The following is a 20,417-nucleotide window of genomic DNA, read 5'->3' as shown; positions in this document are numbered from 1 at the left end:
GGATTAGCCTGAGGGGATGTCACTACTGTTGATCACAGTTTTCCCTTGACCAGAAGCCTCTGAGCTCCCAGAGTAGGAAAAGGTATGGGCCAGGCAGGATTTCTGAGACATCTTCTGGCCACTATGGGCTCTATAATTCTACCACAGTGTGCATACAAGCACCTTTAAATCTGCTTTTTTTTTTTTTTGTACTGGAGATTGAACCCAGAGGTGCTTTACCATTGAGTTTATTTTGAGAGAGGGTCTTGCTAAGTTGCTGAGGGTGGCCTCAAACTTGGGATTTTCCTGCTTCAATGTCCAGAGTTGCTGGGATTACAGGTATGTGCCACCACACCCCACACACTTTTTAATCTTTTCTGGAATAGGAAGAGAAACAAAAAGTACAGGACAACTGTAGTACTAAAAGCATTTGATGCTGTTTTATAAAGTATTGCAGGAGAGCAGAGACAGCAAACCAGGAGTCCTCACAGCCAGACAGGACAGGATGGACAGAGAGCTAAAACCCTCTCCAGCTCACTGGGACTCAGGGCTATTGACTCACTAGAGAGCTGACGGTCCTTTATCAAGTATTCCCAGCTTTTGAGTTCAAATGTCCTGGATAGCATGTCAGTGTTCCCTCCATCCCTGGCTTTAATGTGTAGTCAGGAGCTCTAAGGACCCATTTAAGACAAAGGCTCTGGCTTCTCCCAAGCTAAACTGTATCTTCCAAAATGTACAGAAAGCCCCATGTCCAAGGGGTCTGGCAACCTCTTACCTTCATCCCAAAGGACTGCATCCGGGTGGCCACCTCTCTCCCAATCCTGCCCAAGCCAAGAATTCCCAAGGTCTTTCCATTCAGCTCGATCCCCATGAACTGCAATGGGCAAAAGGCAGAGAAGTTGATTCAATACTGAGTGTGGAGCTCGGGCACTGAGCCCCAGTCAGATGCGGCCAGGCCACTGCTCACCTTCTTCCGCTCCCACTTCCCATTCTTCATGGAAGCTGTTGCCTGGGGAATCTGCCTGCAAGGACAGAAACAGTTTCAGCAGGCCCACCAAGGCTCCTACCAACCCAGGAAGGAAGTACCAAGACAGAGCTGCACAGCTTCCACCCTCCGACCGTCATTCTACTAGAAATAAGGGGACCCTTGGCAACTCCTGACTTAGGAAACCTGGACCAGGATCTCACAGAGTTTCCCAGGCTGGCCTTGAACTTGTGATCCTTCTGCCTCAACCTCCCCAAGTAACTGGGGTTATAGGAATATTCCATCATCTCTGGATGGGAAAAGGGTAAATCTTGGATCCCAGCAGGTTTCAAGCGTGAGTAAAGAGACCTGGCTACCTGGACCCCTGGTTTAAGGATCCAAGAATCTTCAAAGGAACCTAGAACAGCTTCCTGTCTTGTTTATTGAGAGCTTTTTCCTTCCTGTTGATCACAGAAATTCATGAAATGCCTATTCAACAGAAGTGCATCATTTCTGCCAAATGACTACCAAACACAATGGACACAATGGGACTCATGCACATTATGTGCCACATCCAATCCGATCACTGGACTGTCCCCTCTACTCAAGTGGTTCACACCCTCCAGGACCCCTTGCTGGAAGAGTAAGAGATTTGAGCACTTGGGTTTGGTTTTGTTATGAATCCACAGGTGGGCACAGGAATCTGGAGCAGGTGTGGATTCCATGCTATTACACTACATATTTATAAGTGACAGGTAAGCCCTGAGGGCTATGAGAATTAGCCAGGGCCCAGGTAGGGAAATCAAAGGGAGCTTCGTGAATGAATTATGACATTTGAGATAAATTTTAAAATCTTGAGTTCAAATAAGCTAAAAAATAAGAAGCAGTACCTAGACAAAGATGTTCCAGGAAAACATGCAAGGGTTGGAGGCTAGAGAGTCACAGCCCATGCAGGCACAGAGAGAGAGGAGAATGAGCTCTGTATCCACCCCTTCCCCATGTGTACTCATTAGCACCCTGAGCAGCCATAACCTCTGTGTGCTGGGAACAGGGGTACTGAGTAGAGGACTGATTGCCTCAAAGGTTCTCGGCAGTCTACAGGTTGCCAGGTTGAAAAGTCATCTTAAGTTTCTCTCCATCAGTTTGCTTGACAAGTCACAATAACTGATATACCAGAGGGTTTGTCTCTGCTGAGAAGCCAAATGCTTACCTGGCCAGGCACATGATCATCCCACACGTGAGCTCTGCAGCACTGAGGCTGTTTCCATTGGGGGTGCTAAAACCCAAAGAAAAGAGGGGACATTAGCAGGCCCAGAATCCGCATTCCTCTGTCCCAACCCCAGACCCCTGTCCTGGATTCTCCAATGTACTCCTGCCCCAGGCCCACGACTGGCAGGAAGCTGCCTTGTCCTGGCCTACTGTTCCTATGCAGAGGGACCTTCAGAGAAACACTTGGCCCTTCTACCCCGTACCTCACTTCTCCCAGGGCAGAGAAGGACTCCACGTGATTAGGAGATGTGTAAGCGGCTCAGCCCTTTCATATCTACCTGCCTATAGAAAGCACAAATCCCCTGCTACTCCATGCCGTCAATCTTACCAAGGCTGTGTCAGTGATGGCTGAGCCAGTCTACTGAATTCACATGTCAGGCCATTGTCCAGAGACCTTCTTTAGGTTACACAACCTGGTTTTTATTAGCATTCTGGTTTGGATATGAGGTGTCCCCCAAAAGCTCCTGTGTCAATGCTAAACGTAAGATGATTAGATCATAGGAACCATAATCTAATCAGTGGATGAATTTGTTTCATGAGTTAGTAACTTAAATGGATTGTTGGATGGTAACTATAGGTAGATGGGGCACAGCTGGAGGAAGTGGGTATCTTGAGACTTGCCTTGGGGATTACATTTTTTGTCTCTGACTCTTCCCTGGCTCCTCTCTGCCTCTCTCTCTCTCTCTCTCTCTCTCTCTCTCTCTCTCTCTCTCTCTCTCTCTCTGATTCCTGGCTGCCATGAGCTAACATCTTATATCCTCTGCCATGATGTTCTGCCTCACTTCAGTCCCAGAGCAAGAGCCGACTGACAACAGACTGAAATCTCTGAAACCATGAGGCAAAACAGACTTTTCCTCCTCTAGGTTGTTCTTGTTGGGCATTTTGGTCACAAAATAAGCTGACAAACACAATTAATCACAAAGCTTTTTATTTTCTCTTCACTTGTTTGGCAAGAATGCCTCCTCGACAGGGGGCACTGCTGACTTTGACCATTTTACAGAAAGGAGACTAGAGGAGGAAACTTACAGAACTATTTTTCTTTTTTTAAAAGTCTTTTTATGTTTTTTGAAAGAATTCAACACACATGGTTCACCCTCCTTCTTCCCCTACTGTTTGGATCCTTTCATCTCTAGAAATAAAGGAGGAAAAGTCAAGAGATCCTGAAAAAGATAAAGGAACTCCCAGAGTCTGTCTTCTACAAAACTACCCACTACCCATTCTCCTCCAACGAACAGGCTGTCCAGGGAGGGGAAAGAGGTGAGGGTTGGCGCTGGCCACCTCTGGGTCTAGGGCCAGTGTGAGTTAGCATTTAACATTTCTACCCGTGGATATTGACCTCAGTCAATCCTTGGGTAAATTGACCCCTACCCTCCAGGGGGAGGGGGAGGGCAGTGGAAGGGAAAGGTCTAAAGGACAATGGATCCCTGAGGGATCAAAAAGGGCCTAAGGTCAGGGAAGAGGACTGGGGGTGGCCCTGTACACTATCTAAAGTGCCTGAATAGATGTGGTGCAGCACTGACATGCTGACAATGACCTTTGCCCACAGCTTTCTGCAAACACCACCATAAAGGAGACTCTTCTCCTCTTGGGCCTAAGAAACTGGGGTCTAATTTCCAGAAGGGAAGGAAGAGAAAAGATGAAGTTATTCTGTAATGCCAGATTCGTGGGACCTCAATAGACCTCCAGGAGCTGAATCCAATGCAATCACACAAGAGTCTTTATTGCAAGCTCGAGCCTGTCTCACAACCATTCCCTGTTCCCGACGCAGCGGTCCCAGGGAGTGAATCCTGGTCCTTTGTTCAGTGAGATTTTATAGGTTTTGGGGAATACTCTGTGCGTCACAACATCACACAGCAAATCATTCCACACCACAGGAAAGTCAAACAACAACTCTTAAAATTGATTAGCACATTCACTGGCGGGAACAAGTTGGGTAGGGGTGATTGGTTAGTACAAAAGGGGGATTCCTTTGAACTGATTGGTTTAAGCCACGAGGGGAGTATGTGCTAAACTACATGGTTTCCCAACATGTTATCAACCACCATAAACTACTGGGGGGGTCATCTGGCATCCCAGGTATTTTCCCTGTCTCATGCTGATTGGTGATTGCTAGGGGGTTGCTATGGGTCCTCACCAAGCCTGACTGAGTCAGGGACACCTGGTGCCGCAGATCTCTCCTGTTATTTGTAGACAAACAACTCAGCAGGGTATGTGCTTAGGAGTGCTCTGTGGGTTTTTCAAAGGACAAGGGTCATACCCCCTTCCTTGAACAGGCTTTGCTCTGAGGTAGAGGCTGGTTTCTCAAGGAGTTACATCAGTTTCTCAATTCCACTAGGAAAGTTTGTGGACTGTATGAGGTTAAGTATGGCAGAGCTAACAAAAACCAGCCCTGACAACAAAGCAAGCCGGTAGACCAGTAGTACAGAATAGAGGACACAGAGACTAACCCACAAAACTACAATTATCTTATATTAGACAAAGGTTCCAAAAACATGCACTGGAGAAAAGATAGCATCTTCAACAAATGGTGCTGGGAAAACTGGAAATCCATATGCAACAAAATGAAATTAAGGCCCTATCTCTCACTGTGCACAAAACTCAACACAAAATGGATCAAGGACCTACGAATTAAACCAGAGACTCTAAGTCTAATAGAAGAAAAAGTAGGCCCTAATCTTCATCATGTGGGATTAGACCCCAACTTCCTTAATAAGACTCCTATAGTGTAAGAATTAAAACCAAGAATCAATAAATGGGATGGAAACGAACTAAAAAGTTTCTTCTCAGCAAAAGAAACAATCTGTGAGGTGAACAGAGAGCCTACATCCTGGGAGCAAATCTTTACCCCTCACACATCAGATAGAGCACTAATCTCTAGGGTATATAAAGAACTCAAAAAGCTAAGCACTTAAAAACAAATAACCCAATCAACAAATGGGCCAAGGACTTTAACAGACAATTCTCAGAAGATGATAAACAATGAAATCAACAAATATATGAAAAAATGTTCAACATCTCTAGCAATTAGAGAAATGCAAATCAAAACTACTCTTAGATATCATCTCACTACAGTCAGAATGGCAGCTATTATGAAGACAAACGACAAGTGTTGGCGAGGATGTGGGGGAAAAGGTACACTCATACATTGCTGGTGGGACTGAAAATTGGTGCAGCCAATATGGAAAGCAGTATGGCAATTCCTTGGAAAACTGGGAATGGAACCACCATTTGCCCCAGCTATCCCTCTTCTCTGTTTATACCCAAAAGACTTAAAAACAGCATACTACAGGGACACAGCCACATCAATGTTTATAGCAGCACAATTCACAATAGCTTAACTGTGGAGCCAACCTAGATGTCCTTCAGTGGATGAACGGATTAAAAAAAAATGTGGCATACATACACAATGGAATTTTATTCAGCAATAAGAGAATAAAATCATGGCATTTGCAAGTAAATGGATGGCATTGGAGAAGATAATGCTAATAATAAGAATTAATAATGCTAATAATAAGAATTAAAGTTAGCCAATCCCCAAAAAACAAATGCTGAATGTTTTCTCTGATATAAGGAGGCTGACTCAGTGGGGTAGGGAGGGGGAGCATGGGAGGAATTGGTGAATTCTAGATAGAGCAGAGAAGTGAGAGGGAAAGGGAGAGGGCAGGGGATTAGTAAGGATGGTGGAATGTGATAGACATCATCATCCAAAGTACATGTATGAGACACAAATTGGTGTCAACATACTTTATTTACAACCAGAGATATGAAAAATTGTACTGTACACATGTACTAAGAATTGTAATGCATTCCAAATCAATAAAAAATAAAAATAAAATAATAATAATAATAATGAAAACAGCCCTGAATAGAACAATGGAAGGGGATGGGCCAAGCAGATAAACTCACTAATATTCTTATTTCCAAGCCAGGCTACAAATGTGCATGCACTACACATAGGTGGGTATGTGAAACACTGAGATTACAGAGAGCCTCAACCTCACACACCTCGGAAAGGCTATACTATAGGTTGTTGATGGTCCATAGGGACTCAGGGCCTGGACCACGCATCCCTCTGGAAGCCCTTCTAACTCTGACAGGGTCTTGATAAGTTGCTAAGAGTCTCACTAAATTGCTGGGATTATAGGAGTGCACATCATACCTGGTCTCTAAGCAAAATTTCCCCCATCCCTCCGTCAGTCTCCACACCCACCCCTCAGCCTCCATGACTTACTTCATGACAAGGATGCCCTTTCTTGTTGCAGCCTCCAGATCCACATTATCCACACCTGTGCCAGCCCTGCCAACCACCTGGAGCTTCTCAGCTGCATTGATGACATCAGCAGTGACCTTAGTGGCTGAGCGAACGATAAGGCCTTCACAGTCCTACGGAGAAGAAGAAAAAATTGGGGACACCAAGTCATTCTATAAGACCTCCTGAGGTTTCAGAGTAAGAGATGTGTTCCCAAAGCCACACAATTGGCAATGTGTGTCCACTTATAGGCAACTTAGATATCCTCACTGAAAACTACAGGGAGATATGGACCAGAAAGCAGTAATTTTCAATTATAGTTAAGGAGAACTAGACACAGTGGTGCATGCCTATAATCATGGCAACTCAGGAGGCTGAGGCAAGAGGATCACAAGTTCGAGACCAGCCTCAGCAACTTAGTGAGACCCTGCCTCAAAATAAAAAATAACAAGAACTGGAGATGTTGCTCAGTTGGAAAGCACCCTTGGGTTCAATCCCCAGTACTGCAAAATCAAATAAATAAATAAATTTTAAAATTAAACCCCTATCTTTCACCCAGACACATCCCCTGACTCCTCACCCCTAGTATCCATCTATAAATTGAAAGGGTTTGATCCATTTTCCCCACAAGAGGTCTCAGCTGAATTCCATGAAACCTCCTCTAGAAAAGCCTTGAGAATCTGGATCCCAGCTGGGTGGTGGTGGCACATGCCGGTAACCCCAGCTACCTGGGAGGTGGTAGCAGCAGGATTAGAAATTCCAGGCCAATCAGGAACATCTTAGTCAAACAACTTAGTGAGACCCTGCCTCAAAATAAAAAATAAAATGGGCTGGTGGAGCACACCTGACTGAGTTCAATCCCCACTACTACAAAACCACATTATTAGGCACAAGCCTAGAGTTTAGGAACACACTTGGACAGAGTAGTTAACTGCAGAGAGAGAGATTTATCTTCCCTGAGGAGAGAAAAGGAATGAAGCTTATGCTGTAGCATAGAATATTTAGATCTGGAGGGCTTCTAAGCACTGTACTTGTATACTCATACAAGAGTGGTGGTAGAACTTTCTGTCTAGAGGTGGTTGCACTTACACATCCTCACTGGCTGGGGCTGTGCCTGCCAGCAGAGAGCCCCATGCAGGCAGCTTGAAAGGCACTCCAACCCCTTTTGTGTTTGTGGTTCTGCAATAGAACCTCAAAGCAGGAGATTCCAAGAAACATTCATGAACATCTGGCCCAAGCTCATTTTGCAGATAAGAAACTGAAGCCCTAGACAGGATTTTGTATTAACACACTTTCTGTATCTGTATTCTGTATCTCCACAGTACCAGTCTCACCAGGCTTGGGGCTGTGCTGGTAAACTATCGACTGAGCATCTACTGAGTGTAGGCATTACACCAGGTGCTTTGCATTATCCCTATCACAACTCCAAAGAGAAGGGGCATAATTGTCCTCAATTTTCAGGTGAAAAACAGGGTTTGAGAGGTAAGCTGCCCGAAGTCACTCTTACAGATTGAAAACCAGCCCTAAAAATGGAAAGTCGTTGCTGTTGGCAAGCTCAGACTATATAAAAGCTTCTCAAGATGTCCAAACGATAAGGTCAGAGTCAGGGTCATGGCCAGTTAGGTGTGAAATCTAAACTGTAAAATCCCTTGGAGGGATTTACTAGTAGTAAAAGCTAACATTTTTTGAGCATGTCCCTTACATCAGGCACTGTGCTTCACAGTAATACTGACACAGATAGTATAATGATCCCCATATTTCAGACAAGTTCACTGACACTTAAAGAATTTAGGTAACTTCTTGAAATCACCCAGCTAGGATATAGCAGAAGCTGGAATCAAGCCCATTTTTTTTAACCCAGGGGCACTTTACCACTGAACCACATCCTCAGTACTTTTTATTTTCTTTTGAGACAGGATCTCTTTAAGTTGCTGAGGCTGGCTTTGAACTTGTGATCCTCCTGCCTAAATCACTGGGATTAGAGGCATGCACCACTGTGCCAGACTAAGTCCAAGTTGTTTGAGGTCTAAGTCTAAGACCTTACAAATATAGGATTTAAAAACACCTGAACCAAGAGAGACACTGGCAGAAATATGTGGCTCCTATGAGATGGCCTCTAGGATCCCCAATAAATGTCCCAGATCTTCTGGCTACCTACTCCTTCCAGTCAGCCTACCCACGGGGAGCCACAGACAGCCTTGAATAGCTCTAACTACAAGAGCAAATTGAATCTGGGTTGCAGGCTGGAACATATTAATAACCATATTAAACACCCCCAGTGAATGAATGAGCTCAGTGATTTGAGGCCCACGGAAACCCACACCTACTGCCTTCCCCCAATTAAACACCAGAAACCCCCCTCCCTTGACTGTGATAACAAGGCATGTCATCCACCTGTGACAGTGCTTAAGGATTTTCAGGAATTTTTTTGAAAAGGGAGAACAAGTTGAAAGAGAACACAAGAAACATATTTAGAAATTGATCTAGAGAACCAAATAGGCACTAGACAAACAGACCTATGAATACGTGGGAATTTAGAAAATAAAGTCAGACAATGTATAGCATTAGGAAAATTCAAGAGGAAAAATATTTAAATTACTAGCTCACTTCAAATTTTTAAAACTTCAAATGAATCAAAGATTTTTTTTTTAAAGCATTTGGAAAAAAAAAAAAACATGCATAAGCAGGAGGGTCATGAATTTGAGGCCAGCCTTGAAAATTTAGCATGACTCTTATCTCAAAACAGAAAAAGAAAAAAAGAGAAATGTAAATTTCAAATATATTTTCAGCCATCATACTGGCAAAATGAAAATTGATAAAATTCTGTGTTGGCAGACATGTAGGGAAATGGGAATGTGTCTTGTATAGTCTTTTTGGAGGGCAACTGGAACAATATGAGTAAAAACAGGGTTTGCTCATTTTTAATGTGTTCCTTCGAGGCCAGTAATTACCCCTTAGGTAAATGGTTACACACTGAGGAATTAAACCGCCTTTGGAAATGGTCAACCCAGGACCCAAGGTCAAAGTTCCACTGACAAGGTGGGAGATGGAAGATATGAAGTAGGGATGTATCCTTTGTATCAGTTCCAGGCCTACATCCTTCCCTGAGAACTGTTCCGGATATTCTACTCAGTCATTCCCTTGGGCCTCCTTCAGTGCTTCCTCCAAAGCTGTCATCACACTCCCCAAGCTCTGAAAATCTGCTACCCACAAGAAAAACCAACAGTAAAGGATGCAGATTCCCCAAGAATCCACCTGTTCTTGCATTACCCAAGAACAAGCAGAGAAACAGCACAATTTTTCCTTTAAAAAGCACCTCTTTGGATGGATCTCTTTATGGAGATTTACCCTGCAATCTCTCTATCTTTTCCCAAGCCAGCCTTCTTTGACACCAATGAGCCAGAAGCACCCTCAATCTAATGGGTACTAGTGTGCATTTGGTGCTGGCCTGTCCCAAGGACCAGTTGGCCTTTGGAGACTGTATTCAGGAGACCTTGGTTCCGTATTAGAATGGCACTGGTCAAAGTTATCTAGCTTCCAAGACCTCCCACAACCTCACCAGCCACCTTTTCCCAATTCATTCCATCAGTACAATTCACTGAGAGCCTGACAGCCAACCTACTTTCAAGGGAACTCTCAAAGTAACACTCCTTCCCTCCAAGATTGCTCCGGGTTGCTCACTCCTTTCTTCTACTTGTGCAAACTATGGACCCATCCAAAGATCCAAAAGAGCTTTCTTCTCAACACACCAGCCCTCCCTCCTTTTTAACACCCCTCCCTACCATCTTGGGAATCAAGCATCTCAATGCAAATACACTCTGCTGTTTACTGCTCTTGCTATGGTTTCTGTATCAGAGCTGCAACTGGAACAGGCACACCCAGAGCTTCCCTGCACATTGCCATTCCCCCTCTCCTTAGGTGGAAAACAGCAGGCCACAGATCAGTTTGTGCTGAGAGCCACGGCCGAGTCTGTATGGCCCCTGGCATTTTGCCAACAGTATTGATTGACAGGCAAGGCATTACTATCCGCCTCTGCCGCAACTTTTGAGTTCTCGCACTATTTTGGAGTTCTCGTGGGGATTTCCGGGGATTCCCCAAGAGTTCCCATTGGTTGGGGAAGTGCAGGAGGAGGGATTTCCGGGAGAGATATTTCCGGCTGGGGGTTCCTGGACAAGCCTCGTGGCGTTTGGGAGGATTCCCCGGGAGCTGTGTGAAGTGTTTTCCTGCAGTTTAAAAATAAAGTTTGTTCCTGCTTCAGTGGCTGGTGATTTGTGCCCAGCCAGACTGCGGCAGATGGTGGCCCGTTACGGGGAGCCCCGGGACACTCGGGGGTAAGTGACGAAAAAAAGCTGCCCGTCCATAGATAGGACGGGGGCAATCTGCTCGTCCCTAGGCAGATAGGGCGAGAGGAAATATGGTCATTTCAAGAAAATGGAGAAGATTGATACAGTATGTTTGTGTCTTGTTTTGTCTCAGTGTATTGTATTGTCTTTGTGATGAAAATATGGAAGGGGTGAGAAGTAAATTTCTAAGAGAAGTGTTAGAGTCTGTAAATAAGTCAAAATAACACCTGGCATTTTGTCAGGGGAATGTTAAAGTTCGTAAACAAGTCTGGATGGTGCCTGGCAAAATGCCAGAGGGAGTGGTTTGAGAAGTAACAAAAGCGAGCCATTAAGTGTAGAGATTCCTGATTGGTTGACTGATGTATCTAGTTTATGCTAATTAGATAAGCTGTGTGGAATGTATAAATACTGCTCCTGTCCTACAATAAACGGCTCCTACTCCTGCTGTATCAATCTACACAAGTTATTCGTCACCCCCCGGTTATTTTGCTGCAGCCGGACTGCGGCAGAGAAGAAGGCACCCCAGTTTGGAACCAAGAATAGTTAGGGCATGTGTTGATAAGAGCCCAGGAACTCTAGTCAGAAAGAAAAAGAAAGTTCAGAAGAAGAAAGATTATCAGAGGAGGAAGGATTATCAGGAAAAAAGTTGCAACAAAAGGCTATTACTAAATACTTTTCATTACCGGAGGGTGCATGAAGCGGAGAGGCAGCTGCCGAGTGTGCAAGCCGGTCACAGCGCAGCAAGGATTTTCCAAGAGGCGGCGGCGACTGGCCCTTCCCCGCCTCCTGGCCGGAGAGCTGGCTCTTCCACTGCCGAGAGCCCAAATCCAAACCTGACCTGGAGGCACAGTCTCGCGGGCTCTTGCTCCCTGTGCCCAGTAGCAGTTTGAGTCCGGGACACTCCCCAGGGCCATCTGGGGCTGCCCAGGCACTACAGCCAGCAGAAGACGCTACTGGTGTCCCTGATGTTTGGTCATTTTCAATGCCAATAACTAAGCTACAATGGTTCTCCCACACCTGGAAGCTGATGAGTAATGAGCACTATTAATGCTTATTTCAAATGCAAAAAAACCTTGAGATAATGTACTAAATTGTTCAGAAGGTTGTTTTCTTAGTAGAATGCTACAGGATTTTCTTTAGCCATCCGGAGTTCCTGCCTTCGTCCCAGTGCCGGTAAAGACCAAGGTGGAAGAATTTCCAGTGTTGCTGAAAACCGGACAAGACTTTGGCTGAGAAACAGACGAGACTTCGGATCAAGCTAGCTGCCTGCAGAACTTACCTGGACTGTGATTTAAGCTAGCTGCCTGCAGAACTTACCTGGACTGTGATTTACCTGGACTGTGAGTTAATCTATTGAGACACTGCTTTACCTGGACTGAGACAACAAACTGTAATGTACAACAAATTGTTACTTGGTATCTTTGCTAACGGTGTCATTGCTGGTGTCATTGCTGGTATAATTTTTCCAAGGGCTTCTTGCATGGAGCCATCAATTGGCTTGGTATTGTGGCATTTTGTATCCTCCCTTTCTGCTTGTATCAGGTTATTTATGGTGTTTCTGTAAAAACCACTATGGTCGTTATTTAAATTAAACAAAAGGGGGAAATGTTAGAGTCTGTAAACAAGTCAAAATAACACCTGGCATTTTGCCAGGGGAATGTTAGAGTTGTAAACAAGTCTGGATGGTGCCTGGCAAAATGCCAGAGGGAGTGGTTTGAGAAGTAACAAAAGCGAGCCATTAAGTGTGGAGATTCCTTATTGGTTGACTGATGTATCTAGTTTATGCTAATTAGATAAGCTGTGTGGAATGTATAAATACTGCTCCTGTCCTGCAATAAACGGCTCCCACTCCTGCTGTATCAACGTACACAAGTTATTCGTCACCCTCCGCTTATTTTGCCCAGCCAGCCGGGCTGCGGCAAGTTTGATTCATGAATGTTCCAGACAAACTATGCTAAGTCAGCAGTGGAAACCAAGTCCCATTCCTCAAGTTCACACATGCTTCCTTTCCCAGGAGGGCTGACTTGATCTTGCAGGTAGTTCAGGGTTGCTCTTGCCTCTGACTTAAATCATAGGGCAAATCAATGAAGCTCTCCTGGTCTTGATCCCCAGCAATAGGGAATACAGGTATACTCTATTTTGCACTCTATGTATGATCCTGATTAACTAGGTGGTTATTTAACACATGCAAACCAAATCCCAGTGTAATGTTTATTTTTAAAAAGCTTTTGAAATGGTGGATTCTTGCATAGAAACGTTTATTCCTTCTTAATCTTTCTGAAAATTCTGAGATAAAATATAAATGTGCTTCAGTAGATTAGATGCATTACCAGTGTTCAATTTAGTGGTACTGACCAGCATTGCTATTTAATGAATAGAAGAAAATATCAGAATGCATCTTATGTAGTATTATTTCATAAACTTATATATGTCTAGGTGCACACATGTGGATGAGAGTATTGAGTTAGGATGTAATGTGGCACATGGTCATAGTTTGAAAGTTCCTGAAACATGATAAGATTATTTAAATAAACCAAACATGCAGGAAAATGTTTAAGACATGAGTTGCATAGATGCTTTATTTTTCTAATTTAATGTTTTCTAAATTAGTTTTTTTGTTTGTTCATTTGCAGTGTTGGGGATTGAACCCTGGGCTTCACATAGGCTAGGCCAGAAATCTACTCCAGAGCTACATCCCTAACCCTTTCCAAACTTTTTCTTTTTTTTAACTGAGAAACACAGTTTTAAGTTGTGATTTCATACTAAGGCACCACACCTACACATATAACTGAAACAAAGTGAATGAAATAATATTCTTGCTATCTGCATTGCTCTCTGATTATCTATTTTGTTTTTTAAAATGCTGACCCATTAAACTAACTTCATTACCCACTAATGAGCTATGATTCTGTTCAAGTCTAAAATGCACTACTAGGAGAGAGAGGGGATGATTACACTTCTTTTTTTTTTATTGGTTGTTCAAAACATTACAAAGCTCATGACATATCATCTTTCATACATTTGATTCAAGTGAGTTATGAATTCCCATTTTTACCCAAAATACAAATTGCAGAATCACATCAGTTACACATTCACAATTTTTACATAATGCCATATTAGTGACTGTTGTATTTTGCCTCCTTTCCTATCCCCTACTATCTCCCCTCCCCTCCCCTCTCATCTTCCCTCTCTACCTCATCTGCTGTTGTTTAATTCTCTCCCTTGTCCCCCCCCCCTTTCCCCTCACAACCTCTTATATGTAATTTTGTGTAACATTGAGGGTCTTGCTAAGCGAAGCTAGCCAATCCTTAAAAAACAAATGCCAAATGTCTTCTTTGATATAAAGAGAGCAACTAAGAACAGAACAGGGAGGAAGAGCATGAGGAAAAGATTAACATTAAACAGAGACCAGTGGGGGGAGAGAAAGGGAGAGAGAAGGGAAAGCATATGGAAATGGTAGGAGACCCTCAATGATTCCACTCCTTGATCAGGGATGAGAGAGTACAAATAGCATCTGCTCAGAATACAAAGCAGTGAAGCTAAAGTAGGAAGACCAGTTCTGTCATTGGTGCTAAGGCTTGCTCCAGCATTGAAAAGATTTAAATGGCAGAGGGCAGGAGACACTCTGCCAGACCCCTCTCCTTGCAGAATAAAATGAGTGTGGAAAGGAGGGCCCTTCAGTGGCTGCCCAAGAGATTAATTGGCATTCCGAACTATTTTACCAAGACAGACATGAAGGCTGAGCACTCAAACAACCCAACAATGCCCACAGTCAAGTGAGCCAACAAACACCCCTCTCTTCCTGCCAAGAATTCTCAGAGCCTTGAAAGTGTTCTCGGCTTCAGCACAGACTCCCACCCCCACCATGGAACTTCCGGACTTCATGGAAGCCCTCCCTGCTTCCTGAAGAGGCTTTCCCTTCTCAATCCTGCTTCATTAGGGTATAAGATTTCTCACTTCCACTGCAAAGTTGTCAAGCCTCCAGTTGCAGCCACTGGTGCTCTGGTAGAGGTGAAGGTGAGACGCTCCCAGAGCCAAGACCACTGATACCATTTATACAAAAATGGAGGTGAAAAGTGTGAGGAGCCTACCATCCAACCAAGCACCCGTGCTTCAAGGCAAGGGTCGGGTCCTGAGCCCTTGCCCAACAGTTCAATCTGTGATGATCACCCTCTCTCTGCACTCTTCCTGTGGGAAAGTGAGCATCAGCTAGGCTAGGCTGCTGGGCATTCTAACTTGAAATTTGAGCACCAAGCACCATGTCACCAGATCAATTGTCTCCTGTGTGTACTCTGTGCTCCCTAACTAGCCTACAAGCTTCTCTGCGAGTGTAGGGGACAGGGAAAACAGCTCAATGGGGTAAGGCAGATAGAGACTTGGCGGCTGGGTGGAATGTAGAGGCAGGAAACGCAGCAACTGGAGGGGAAAAAAAGTCCCCAAACTTGACAGGACTTTTTCAAAGAAGGTAGATAAAGATTTGGAGTCGGTTTCATTAATTATATATAACAATCGGAAGATCTGATAAGAATAAAATTACCACGGGCGATTGGAATCAGATTCTAGTCTAGTCCGGTCACCCTTAATCAGGGATGAGGCCAAAGGTGGAGATCAACCCGCGACCGCTGTGGCGGCGACCGCGTGGGCGGCCCGGGGATCTCGCCGCGCCCCCAGCCCGCCCCATTTCCTCAGGCGCTCTCTGGAGGCGGAGGAGCGGTGAAAGCTCGCGGAGGTCTTGCATCAGACGAAAGGCGGTTCAACCGCAGCCGCAGCTCCAGGAGGGCCTTCCCCAGATGCTTCCCCAGCAACCACGCGACTGGCTGGGACTCGCCAGCGCCCCCCAGCGAAGGCCGAACGCAACCGGGAGGGCCGGCACCTAGATGGGGAAGGCCAGTAGCTGGGCTCCACTCAGGGAGGCCACTTTGGCGCTCCTCCCCTCGATGCTCCGGTGAGAAGGAGTGGAACGGGGAGGTGGCGCCTGGCAGCCAGAGCCACTAGGCACTAAAGTGCAGGAGCCGCGCTGGCATCTCGCGGGCCGCCGGCAGGACCAGTTGGAGCAGCCTGCGCTTTGCAGTGCTCGCGGGAGGCAAGCCAACGCGAACACGCGGCTGCAAAATTGGACGGATAGTTTGCACCCTACAGCTCATAGTTCCTCCCGCTTCTCCCTCTCCCCGCTAGTTGCCAATCTCAGGAGGCCGAGAATCTGATATGCGGGGCCAGGAAGGGGGCGCGCAGGCCTGGGCGCAGCCAGTCTATTTCAGCGAAGGATGCCCCAGAGACCTCGCTTTTCTCCGATTCACCTTACCTGCAGCTCGGCTATCAGCTCCTCTTTGCTCAGGTTCTGCTTCTCCACCACCATTAACCCTCCATCTTCCAGGATCTTCCTGCAGCAAGGGTCCAGACTGTCACTGATGAGCACTTTCCGCAGATTTGCGAAGGCCATTGTGGAGCAGGCCAAAGAATCCTACACTCTCGGTGGGCAGAAGCACTTAAGCCAAGAAGCTGCAGCTCGCACTGGCTGGCTCCTGTAACTGGGCAGGATTCTTGATCTCCCGCTCCCCCTTAATCTCCCCCTCCTCCTCCTACCGTCTCATTTTGATTGGACAGAAATGCTCAAACTTTCTGTGACTCCACCTCCTCAAGGTTCTGAGCCATCTATGTCTCCGCCCACTTTATTATTCTGCCCGTGATGAATTTCTCAAGCTCAGCGGAAGATTTTGCCTACACCTGGTGAACATTAAAAGCACGATTTTCGCTGACTAGCTGATTCATATCTGAAATACACATGGAAATACACATTCTCACGGAGAAATTTTTTATCTTAACTTCTTTCTTCCTAAAAACTCATTTATTAATTCCTTAACTATTATTATTATTTTTTAAAGGTGTAAAGTGCAAGGGGCTGTGTTAGACTTGTAGGGAGCTAAAACATCAAAAAGTTCGCTTCCTCTGGGGGGGCCTAACACACAAGAGTACAAACACAGACATGGAAAGTTAAATAATTAAAAGACATCTAAAACTATTTCTGAGATATCACAAAGCTATGATTAGTTCGAAATGAATGATACAATGAGAAATACTAGTTTAAAAGAGAGCGAGGACCTGGTGCATTTAGACTAGCAAGACTTTTTGTTCAAGTTCTGTATTCTCCTCTTCCTCCCCTACTCCTCTGATTCTGAAAAAGAAAAATGAAGTCAGTCTGGCCTAATTTATATATTGACCAAGGAGGCACTTACCACCTCTAATTCCTTTATATTTAAACCCCATGGAAAGCAGCTGTTTCAGGAAAAGTTTTATTTTGGACACTCAGTTTCAGAGATTTCAGTCCATAGAAAGCCAACTCCATTCCTTTAGGCTCCAGGTGAGATTGAACAACGTGGTGGAAGAGTGTGGCAGAGGGAAGCAGCTCACATGATGATCAGTAAGTAGAGAGAGACTCAGCTCACCAGATACAAAATATATACCCTAAAGGCACAGCCTCAATGCCCACCTCCTCCAGTCACACTCTACCTACCTTCAGTTACTACTTAATTAGTCCCCATTAGGGGATAAATTCACTGATTGGGTTAAGGCTCTCATAACCTAATAATTTCACCTCTGAATGTTCTTGCCTTGTCTCATGCATGAGCTTTTGGGGAATGCATCACATCCAAACCATGACACATGCCCTTTCATGCCCTATTTGGATTGTTTAGAGTCATCCAGGATCAAAATCAGAATCAAGGATGCTCATAATCAAATTGGAATTCAGCTTTATAAACATACCCACTCTGGCTAAGCCAGAGTGGGTATGTTTATATGTTTACCATTGAACATTGTGTGCCTTTGTTCTGAGCTAGCCACAGAATTCAAGTGCCAAGTCCTCCTGCAGAACTATCAATCCTATAAAGTAAGGAACTTTTATACTAATGATTCCTAGGTACACATCAGATTTTAGGCACAATATTCTCATTGGAAAGAAGATAATTTGTCAGCCCTGTTTACTTATTTGGATGATTTGGAGTTTCTGAATTCTAGCACCCATGAGTATTCCATTTCTCTGCCTCTCAAGGGGTTCCCATCATCTCCAGGAGTCTTGCAGATGAACAGTAGATGTATCCCAGGAAGTTAATGGAGGGACTTGGGAAGCACCAGTTGCCTTAAATTCCTGCTGGGCTCACCATCTTCTTCCTTTCAGTGTAGATTTAAACCCTGGTATTAATCCCACCCCTTAACACCAAATCAAGGCAACCTTGCTTGGAGACCTTTCTGCACCCCAGTGGTGGTGATTTCTCCTTGCTCTCAAAGCACTCCAATATACCAGTTTGTAATTTTTTTTCTTTCAGTGCTGGAGATATTGAACACAGGGCCTCACATGCACTAAGCAAAAGCTCTACTACTATGCTACACCCAAACCCTGTTTATAATCCTTAAGCTACACTTTAAATGTTTTTCTTTCTGAGGGAAGAGGCTGTGACTATGCATTACCAATATCCCCAGTGTTAAGTCACCATACCTAGCACACAGTAGGTTCTCAATAAATTGAATTTTCAATGAAATCTCTTCCGAATGTCTACAATAAGAAAGCACTCTCAGCACAATTGGGGTGGAGATATAAAAACATGTCTCTGGTCTTTATGAGATGAGAGCCCAGAAAGAAACAAGACATGAAATGTTAGCATACATATTATACAAGGCTATGTGAGGTAACTTGAAAACAATTAATTGCGTTGAAATTTAAAAGAGGGAGGAAGGAACATTTCTGACTAATTTGTGGTTGTGATTATTATACACTGTCCTTTTGACCTGGACATTAATTATTACCTGTTAACTATTTTCTTAATGAATTTAGAACTGTCTTTTACTGTGTGGCTTGAGTCTGTTTGTTTATTTATTTATTTTTCTTTTGAAACAGGGTCTCATTAAGTTGCTGAGGCTGGCCTCAAACTTGTAATCCTCCCAAGTCTCTAGGATTATAGGTGTGTGCCACCACACCCAACTGGAGTCTTAAAGTCAGTGGGGCATAGAAAAGAGAGAAAATAAAGGTCAGATGATCAGGTATGGAAGCCCTCTGGGCTGTGAATTCAGGAAAGTTGATTTTTGAAATCCATTCAAGGAAGTCACTCTGAGCAACCCAAGGACACAAGGATATATAAAACAATCTGACTTCAAGCTTCTCCCTAATCCTGAGGGTTGCCCAGGAAGTAGCCAGGTAGAAAAGAAATGACACAAAGACTGGGAGATATGAGAAACTGCAAAACACTCAGTTTCTCCACCATAGCTGTGGAGACCAGGAGATGAGGCTGCAGAGGACCTGGAGCTGTTCGTGAATAGCCTTTACCTGAAAAGGAGTTGAAATCTGGCTGTAAAGCTAGTGTAGGCCTGGAGTGGTGGTGCACATCTGTAGTCCCAGATCCTTGGGAGGCCTAGGCAGGAGTTTGAGGTCAACCATTTTTTTTTTTTAAATGGGGCAACATAGTAATGCCCCATTTCAAAAAAAGATGCACATATTTTATGGCTTGCTGGGATCTTGATAGCATCTGAAGTTATTCTAATAATTTAAGTATACTTTAAGTACATAAATAGTGTTACATACGTAATGTACATAAATAGTAATATAAAGGCATTGAGTCTTTTTTTTTAGGTCTAAATCACAAAGCATTTTAGGTCTAAATCACAAAGGGTCTTACCTTTCATGTTACCATGTTTAAGGTTTTTTTTTTTCTTTTAACTATATTTTTCCTTAATTTTTTTCTTTACCTAGAAATCAGTCGCATTCAGGAAAAATACTTGGCATACAGAGATTTCAGTTGAGTAGCTATAATGGTCAAAGCCCCCAAACTAAGCCTCCTTTCCTAGTGTTCTGTATGATTTTAAACTTAACCTCAATTAAACTGAGTGCCTCAGTTTCCACAGCTGTTGATACAGTGACACTCACTAGTCAGGGCTTTTGATGATTAGCACTATGGAAATCCCGTGGGATTCCATTATGTGTGTTGAAGGGGCATGTGACTGGCTACACAACAGGTTAGTTGTCTTAAATTTGGTCTTTATGCTGGAGCTACAAAGCCCAGAGCATTATTTGAACCATGAACTGTTCACATATGTTTACGAGCTAGTATAATAGGTTAATAGGCGGAAAGAAGCTCTTTAACTGCAACTTAACTTGAGCATAATTTGAGATTAATGAGAATGAAGTGAAGTGAAAGTGAGCAATAAATTAAAAATCTTAGTTTCTCCAGTATCTGTGCATATCAGAAAATACCTTTCAAGAATAAAACTCAATTGTTTATTCTTCAAATATAAATGAATAATATAGAAATACAGAATAATTTTTAGAAGTGATTTGATTAGATTTATGGGTTTAATTGAGCCCTGATATTGTTAATATAGATAATATCTTCTACTGCTCCACTCCACAGTCTACAATATCAGAAGAAATTTGATTTGGGTGCAATGGTACATGCCTGTAATCCCAGTGGCTCAGGAGGTTGAGGCAGGAGGATTATCAATTCGAAGCTAGTCTCAAATTAGTGAGGCCTTAAGCAACTTATAGAGACCCTATCTCAAAAATAAAAAATAAAAGGGCTGGGGATATAGCTCAGTGATAAAGAGCCTGTGGGTTCACTCTTCAGTA

The 20,417-nt window shown here is 44.0% G+C and overlaps 1 protein-coding gene across 1 annotated transcript in view; it reads right to left on the bottom strand.

The window, feature by feature from the left end:
* Phgdh (phosphoglycerate dehydrogenase) overlaps nucleotides 1–16,387 on the bottom strand; it is a 35,544-nt gene extending 19,157 nt beyond the window's left edge. The window contains exons 1-5 of the mRNA XM_015502256.2: nucleotides 16,107–16,387; nucleotides 6,444–6,595; nucleotides 2,154–2,219; nucleotides 947–1,001; nucleotides 755–853 (exon numbers count right to left, since the gene is read on the bottom strand). Coding sequence (XP_015357742.1) covers nucleotides 755–853; nucleotides 947–1,001; nucleotides 2,154–2,219; nucleotides 6,444–6,595; nucleotides 16,107–16,244 — 510 coding nt within the window. The 5' untranslated portion in view covers nucleotides 16,245–16,387. The remainder of the gene's footprint in view (nucleotides 1–754; nucleotides 854–946; nucleotides 1,002–2,153; nucleotides 2,220–6,443; nucleotides 6,596–16,106) is intronic.
* Nucleotides 16,388–20,417: the final 4,030 nt, after the last annotated feature.

Source organism: Marmota marmota, unplaced genomic scaffold (genome assembly GCF_001458135.2).
Source record: "Marmota marmota marmota unplaced genomic scaffold, marMar, whole genome shotgun sequence".
Classification (NCBI taxonomy): Eukaryota; Metazoa; Chordata; class Mammalia; order Rodentia; family Sciuridae; genus Marmota; species Marmota marmota.
The sequence above is the reverse complement of the archived record's forward strand: the minus strand, read 5'-3'. Positions and strand labels throughout refer to the sequence as shown.